At 38.5% G+C, this 7,921-nt stretch overlaps 1 protein-coding gene and 1 pseudogene across 1 annotated transcript; one reads left to right on the top strand and one right to left on the bottom strand.

Annotated features, from left to right (window-relative positions):
* Positions 1-651: 651 nt before the first annotated feature.
* Positions 652-4,338, top strand: LOC133721491 (cyclic nucleotide-gated ion channel 1-like; annotated as a pseudogene).
* A 125-nt stretch (positions 4,339-4,463) lies between these two features.
* LOC133721502 (metal transporter Nramp3.2-like) lies at positions 4,464-7,630 on the bottom strand. Its single transcript, XM_062148133.1, has 4 exons — positions 6,953-7,630; positions 6,332-6,468; positions 5,584-6,236; positions 4,464-4,970 (listed from the first exon to the last, which is right to left on the bottom strand). The coding sequence occupies exons 1-4, from the start codon at positions 7,474-7,476 to the stop codon at positions 4,758-4,760; spliced, it is 1,527 nt and encodes a 508-aa protein (XP_062004117.1). The 5' UTR covers positions 7,477-7,630; the 3' UTR covers positions 4,464-4,757.
* Between the last annotated feature and the right edge of the window lie 291 nt (positions 7,631-7,921).

Below are 7,921 nucleotides of genomic sequence, written 5' to 3'. Positions count from 1 at the left end.
AAACAAAATAGTCAATCTTTCATGATTACTGAGGAAAAACTAAATTGAGTGTTATAGATATGTTTTTTTTTTTTAAAATGATAGATATGTTTTTAATATTTCAAGTTTTGAAATACTTGTACCGAATATGTATTTACATCTTAAAAACTTATAGTTTAATTCCCCGTTTTCATTCTATAATCCAGTATTACAAAAATAGTTTCATAAAACGTAACAAGACACACCCTAAGTTTTCGGGATGGATGGAAACTAATTTCTCTAAAATTAGAGTACTTGAGCATTTCTCCTAAAATAGAATGTATACTTATTGTTACTAGTGGTTTGCTTAGTTATCGAAATGCAACGTCGGATTCCGACAGCTCTTTACGTTCAGCCCCGAAGTAAAAAAACTTGACCGGCCGTTTCTAACAGGTATGTCAAATTGTCAATATTCAATATATAAGTCACAGAGATTAACACTATTTTGGGGCTAAACTCGGCTTCTTCTTTTCAATGCTACGTACTTTCCTCTGTTTCTGTAGTTGACAGCTTGCTTCGGGAGTGTACGTTTCAGTTTCTCGGAACCAAGAGTTTCTTCTTATTTTAATCGAAAAACTATCGAGGGAAGACTTGAAGCATTGACCTGGGCACTTGTTGCCTAGCTACTTGCCTCGCTAACTTGCTGCTGCATATGTTTCCTCAAATACATTGCAGGTCTTTCTTCAAACACAATTGTGACATTGGAGGTTTCCTTATTCATGGTAAGTGAAGATGCTTTCTCACTTTTTGCTTGTAGTTATTGACTACCATATCTATGTTCATGAAAGAGGAATCATAGCTATATTTGATGAATCCCATAAGCTTGAGGACCTGTTTTGGATATATATATATATATATATATAGTCCCTAGATTGTTTGCCGTTTTTTTTTTTTTTTTTTTTTTTTGAAAGGAGATTGTTTGCCGTTTTATTGACAAGGGTTGGAGTTGTTGCTAATTTTTGTTTGGAATTTGTGAATTTGTGGTTTAGCTTCCCAAGGTGACGTTGTAAAGGGAATGCATATGGAAAGTTCTGTAGGAGCATTTAAGCCTTATTTCCGAGTTTTGGATGAAAAGATGCTCTTAATCAAGCGGAATAAGATACTTATTTTGTGTGCCATTGCTCTCTCATTAGACCCCCTATTCTGTTATATACTGCTCGTTCATGATGAGAAGAAGTGCCTCGGATTGGACAGAACGTTGCGTACCATAGCTATTGTTTCGCGATCGGCCATTGACTTCTTGTACATGTTGCATATAATTTTTCAATTCTGTGCTACTCGTTCTATTAATCCAGTCGACATACTTGCGATTCCTCCACTTCCACAGGTTTGGAAAGTAGCTGTACTTGATATGTATAAGCTCTGCTTGTTTAGCATTTTACTTTTCAATTTGGAAATCTGGTATAAGCTATGAGATGGAAACTTGTTTTCAAGCATTTTTCTACACAGGGTACTTTTGGATTGTAAATTATCAGTATGTTGAATATCCCCATGTTGCTGTATTTTTCACTTGGTTTTAATTACTACATGGAAATTCTTCTACATTGTTCATCCTGAATTTGCAATATTTGATATTCGTATTTTCTGCCCTGCACTTTGAGCTTTTAACTTTACTTCCTAACCTAGTACATGCGATCTTGTAATAAAAGATTTTGTCTTTTCATTTGCTGCTTATTAACTGCTTCATTATTTGTTTTCGTCTGTTAAGTTCGTGTGGTTTTAGTATCACTAGAACTACTTCAAGTATACTTCTATTGTTCATAGTTCGATTACAGCATGCTGTGGACTAATGAACTCGCTTTGACATGTTCAGGTGCTAGTTTTTGCTATCATTCCAGAACTGAACAACTTGAGGATTTTAAAAGCAACAAAGTCATTGAATTTCATATTTATCTTTCAATATGTGCTGAGGTTTCTTCAGATTTACTCCTTGTTGAAAAAAGATCTAGGGTCTTCTGGTATCCTGGCTAAATCTACATGGGCTAATCTCTTCTTTTTTATGCTGGCCAGCCATGTAAGTTCCATGCCATTTTGATGTAATCAGTGAACTTTTACTTGAAAAGGCTTGTACATTTCTATTTTTATGAGAGGTTTGTATGAGGTTCCATACAGCTTAAGAAACTCAGAAGTTATGAGAAACATGAGACTAACTTATGCACTCAGTTCCTTATAAACCCTAATTCCCTATAATTGTTACTCACTCAGTGTACTGTTAGAGCAACTTATTCTGTTTGCAGATTCTGACCATCAAGTGCTTAATTTAAGTTTGTTTGCCTTGAAGGTCATTGGAGCGTTTTGGTACTTGTTTTCTGTAGAAAGAAAAGCAACTTGCTGGCTAGAAGCCTGCAGTCATGTTGGTGTTCATTGTTCTGTATATTGTAATGATGCACATAGAGCTAGCATAATTCTGAACGATTATTGCTCTAAAAATTCCACATTTTTTTGATTTTGGAATATATGTTGATGCCCTTGCATCTGGAGTTGTGGATTCAGCGGATATTGTACAAAGGATTTCTTACTGTTTCTGGTGGGGGCTGCAAAATCTGAGGTGCACATCTAACTCCTTGCACTCGATCAACTATAGTTTAAAAGTACTCTCTGTTAAACAAACCAAATAACAAAGTTAGGGACTTCGGATTTTGTTCTCAATTTTTACAACTTATAAATGAGTATAGTAGCTAGTAAAGATAGACCTTGTCTGCTTTTGATATATTTCAATTTTATATTGTGCAGCTCTCTTGGTCAAGGCCTCAAAACAAGTACCTATGTGTGGGAAATCTACTTTTCCATCTTCATTTCAATTTCTGGCCTGCTATCATTTGCATTTCTTATTGGAAATGTGCAGGTTGGTGCAAAAAATATTTATTTCAAACTTTTGGTTATCTAGGAAATAAGCCAACACTTTTTCTTATATGAGATGATTCATATTTAGGTCCTTTAATCTGATGAACTGTTTTCCTTTGTCAAACAGGCATATTTGCTGTCGGAAGTCGCAAGATCAGAGGAAAGGAGAGTACGAGTTAAGGAAATGAGATTGAAGAGGCAAGAGATGGAGTCATGGAGGCCTTTCCAATCCTTCCCTGAGAATCTTAGAGAGCGGATTTTGCAAACCATTGAATGCAAATTACAAGAAAATATACTAATTGATGTGCACAATTTTCTTCCCCATCTATCCATGGACCTCAGGAAAGATACAATACGACATCTTGGCCTGGATTTATTTAAAAATGTAAGTTATTTAATTCCTACTTTGTTATTCTATGAATTGGAAGTTGTGTGATGCTTTTTATGTGATATCGTTTTGTTTTGTCTACGACTCGATTTCACAAAAGGAAGGTTTTGCATTTCTATCTGGCATGCAGTGAGTTTTACATTGCTGAGGTCTCTCTACTTAACTAATTTTATGAACTGAATTACTAGTTATAGGTTTATACTTACTATTTTCTTTGATGCATTTTATTTCAAGTGTCCAGCGTTTGACAAATGGGATACGCAACTGCTAGATGCAATGTGTGATAGTCTCAAGCCAGTAATCTATACAGAGGAAAGTTACATTTTTCAAGAGAGTGGAACTGTGGATGCAATGCTCTTCATAGCACAAGGAAGGTTAATGAGACTGACAAGTTACGGTGCAACAACTGAGGCATTCTTGTACAGATATCTCGGCTATGGTGACTTCTGTGGTGAAGAGCTCATCGGATGGGCGTTTGATCCCCACTCGTCATCTATTAAACTTCCCTCATCCATCGCAACTGTCCAGTCTCTAAGTAAAGTTCTGGCACTTGTTTTAAAAGCAGATGACTTGAAGCTCATAGCCTCCCAGTTCCGGCACCTTCATGGCATTCACCATGTCCGCAACACTTTCAGGTTTTACTCAGGTCAATGGAGACTTTGGGCAGCTTGTTACATACAAGCATCGTGGCGCCGTTATTGCAAGATGAAACTTAAAAAGTCTTTGGAAGAGCAGAATGGAAGGTTGCAAGATGCACTGGCAAAGGCTGGGACTAGTTCCTCAAGTCTAGGTGACACCATATAATGTCTGATCCTTTGCTACCGATGAACTATTTCCTGTACAGTTTTATGGTGCGCCAAAGCCTGTAAAGATTGCTTTTTCTTGAACTCAAACCCTGAATCCAGAGTTGCCTTGATACTTTAGATTGTTGGACACACTTGCATTTTCTTTTTCAGCAATCAAAGGAACAACTCACACTATGGCTTGTATCCATGTTCTAGTGGCCTGGCCTGGGTCTCAAACTTGGCATAGATCCTCGTTCACTCACGTGTGGAGCAGGGAAAAAATCATATACTGTTGGGGACTATTTCCCTCCATATGGAAACCTTCAGAAGGATTATTTACATTTTGCTGAGTAGCGTTGTTGGAACTTCGTTGTTTTGTTGGTTCTGTATTTTGGTTCAAGAAAGAGAGAGAGCTTTCGGGATGAATAGATGCCAAAAGGATATTTCATTGATGATTTAAATTTAGTACATAGTGTCCAAGGCAATGTCTATCATGTTGATTACATTTAACAGGTATTGTGCTACTACAAGCATCAGTAGCATGACCAGCTTTTCTAACCTATTCTCTGAATACAACACAACTATAATACAGAAGAAACATTGAGCTTATGTTTCTTAATCAGCAACCGCTCTGTTTCTATGCACTCCTGACAGCCTTTGGAGATTTGGCAATAGTATACAGCACAATTCTCTTGTGACTTGAGTTTAGTTTTAATGATTACTCAGTTCAGTGTGTCTGTGACATTCTTTGATTTGCCCCACCTTGGAAAGGTGATTCCCTTGAAAACAAGGTAGACTATAAACGCTGCATATCCTGCAGTAAAGGCACACACTACACAGCCAAACAACACCCCGTTCACTTCGTTAGAAAAGAAGTCCAGCAACAGATAGCCATTGATCACCATCACCAGTGCAGCCACAAGCCATGCAACCATCTTCACAGAAAATAAGCAACAAGATGTGAGCAACTAAACCATTACTTTATTTATTTCTAACTCATAAACAAAAGAGAAAGAAATTACTAGATGCTAGTTATACAAGGGACCAAGTACTGCCGCAACATAATCAAAAATTGAAATCAGATACAAATGCAGACGAGAGAGAAATTTTGTCAGTCAGAAGAAAGCTGATATATACTCTATTTCAGAATGTCCAATTGATTGAGACAGTTTCTTTCTTAAACCCATGGAGACTGTTTACTGTAAAAGGGGCAAAGCGAACGACACTCAACAAAGCATTGCAGAACAACTAATTCATTAAAAATGCTGTTCTATGCAGCAAATAGTTTTGGCTTAGAACATAAGGAAAGAACAGCAAATAAGAGTATATGACATGGTTACATATTCTAGTCACTTGGAGTTTTGGTGACACAAACAGGAAGCAAACAGAGTATAAGGCACCATCCACAAGATACATTCATATACAAATGGATAAAACCCAGCCAGGCTTAATTTAATTGAATTTCATACGCAGAAAAATCATCAGGCATCATTGTTCAAAACCTATAAAATAATCGAAATGCAAATGCAATGGTAAATGCCAGCATACCTTGAGAACATTGCCAATCTTAAAAGATCCCATGATTCGCTCGCTTGACACCAAGAAAAGCAAGGGAATCAAGGCAAAAGGAATCTGAATTGACTGAAGAACATTAAGCCACTCATTCAGAACATCCAATGTGTCCTCAGATGTATCAAACACAAGAGCAACAATTATAGTTGGAATGATTGCACAGCTTCTTGTGATCAATGCCCTCATCCATTTCTTCAATCTCAAGTTTAAGAAACCTCCCATGATAAACTGCCCTGCATAGGTACCTGTGATAGTGCTACTCTGGCCAGCCGCTAATAAACCGATAGCCCAAATGTAAAGAATTGGGAACAAACCACCCCCATACTTCTCTTGAAGATACTGCCCTGCATTTACAAGGCCTATACTATCCGCCAGTTCAGTACCATAAAATCCCTTGGCAAACACGGTGGTAACAAACAGATTGATAACGAAGGAGATAATAAGAGCAATGGTGGACTCAATGCTATAGTAATTGAGAGCTTCCTGAACTCGACCTTTCTTGCTGAGATCAATCTCTCTCGACTGCACAAGAGCCGAGTGCAAGAACACATTGTGAGGCATAATAATGCACCCCACAACTCCAACAGCCTGCTTGATTGTCCTGGAGCTAAGTTTCGGAATCAGAATACCTACAAAGAGGAACCCAATGACACTAAATTAGATACTTTTCAGATGAAAAACAATCTCTGTTTTTTAAAATCAGAAGGTATAGCAAATCCTATACCAAGCAGAAGTTCAATGCCGCTTGGCTTTGCTTCACCAAACATCCAGGCAAATGTTAGCGCCATTGTTGCAATTAGAACTGCGAAAACAGCTTCCAGTTTCCTGACGCCATAGTTCTCCAAAAGTAGAAAGATAAAACTGTAAAATTGCAACAAGAGAAATCATTTTCAAGTTAAAAATACTAAGCTAGACACATTTTCTCAGACCATCTACTGACGTAGGGAAGAAAATTCAGGGCTTAGCCTAGAAAAAAAAAAAAAAAAAAATCTTTCAAATACTAAAAATATAAAGATTAGTCATTAAGATCAGATATATCTGTTCTGCCCCAGAAATTGAAAAAAAAAAAAAAAAAAAAAAAAAAACCTCGGTTTTTCCAGATTCCAAAATAGAGTTCAATTCTTCCTGTAGCCAAAAATCAAGGACAAGCCAGAAAAATGTTCTACCAACAAAAACCAATTTTTGCACACAAAAAAAAAAAAAAGACGGACAATTTAGAACAAAAAAGCAAACCCCATTTCAAGAACACTAAAAATAGAATCAGAAACACACAAAACATTGAAGTACAAATTCAACTACGTAGTACATACCAATCCCGAAAAAAAAAAAAAAAAAAGGTACGTACCAATCCAACGCCGTTATGACGACTCCAGCCCAAAGCGGCAAAGCCCCATTACTCAAAATCTTAATCGCAATCGCACTACCTATAACCTCCTGAATATCCGCCCCAATCAGCGCCAGCTCAGCCATCATCCACAGCACAAGCCCAGCCCACCTCGGGTACTCCTCCCTGCACAGCTCCGCCAGGTGGCGCCCTGTCGCCACGCCGAGCCGAGCCGACAACAGCTGCACCAAAAGCCCCATCGCCGTCGCCCACATCAGAAGCCACAGCAGTGAGTTTCCGGCGATCGCTCCGGCCTGAAGATCGCCCTCCAGGTTTCCCGGGTCGAGAAAAGCGATGCTCATCAGGAACCCCGGCCCGGTGAACAGCCAGAGCTTCTTCCATGAAAACGGCGGCGTTCTGGAGCCGTCGTCGGCGTCGTCGATTCCGACGATGTGGACCTTGTCGTCCGAGTCGTAGGCTGTCTCTTCCAACTGGTCGCGGCCTTCGGAGTTGAGAAGCGGCTGTTCGTGCTCCTGTGCAGCCATGGTGGGAGTTATTCTCTGCGGGCGAGTGTACGGTGGAGTGTCACTGTAGCGAATTGGATTCTCGGTTGAAGCTTTATCTGTGTTGGAGAGAAATGAAGGTCGGAGCAAAGCTACCAGTCCCTCTCTGCCTTTATTCTCTTCTCGTTTTTTAAATTGTTTTTTTTATTGCTTTGATTTGGATTTTCCTATATAGAGCTCCGGTGACGGTTTTTTAAAGTGCACGAATAAATGCGTGACACGTGGAGATATGAAATGATTCGGCGACTTGAATGAATGGCACCTGCTACCTTCATTTACATTTTACACGAACAATTTTCCACATTATTTTGTTTAATGGGAGTCAAATATTGTATCGTAGATTTTTCTCTTTTGGGAAACAATTCTAGATTATTATTAATTAATCCACCTCTGACTTATAAATAAGAGTCGAAACTGGAACCTCCCA

The sequence above is a fragment of the Rosa rugosa genome, chromosome 1, assembly GCF_958449725.1.
Source record: "Rosa rugosa chromosome 1, drRosRugo1.1, whole genome shotgun sequence".
In the NCBI taxonomy this organism is placed as follows: Eukaryota; Viridiplantae; Streptophyta; class Magnoliopsida; order Rosales; family Rosaceae; genus Rosa; species Rosa rugosa.
Note: the sequence above shows the minus strand (reverse complement) of the source record. Positions and strands in the feature narration are given on the sequence as shown.

Bases quoted from the DNA above. Each gene is read 5' to 3' on its own strand.
- LOC133721502 (XM_062148133.1), bottom strand. From the start codon at position 7,476: ATGGCTGCACAGGAGCACGAACAGCCGCTTCTCAACTCCGAAGGCCGC. The intron at 6,237-6,331 runs GTATAGGATTTG...TCCTCTTTGTAG, and splicing joins CGGCATTGAACTTCTGCTTG to GTATTCTGATTCCGAAACTT. The intron at 4,971-5,583 runs GTATGCTGGCAT...TTTTCTGTGAAG, and splicing joins AGATTGGCAATGTTCTCAAG to ATGGTTGCATGGCTTGTGGC.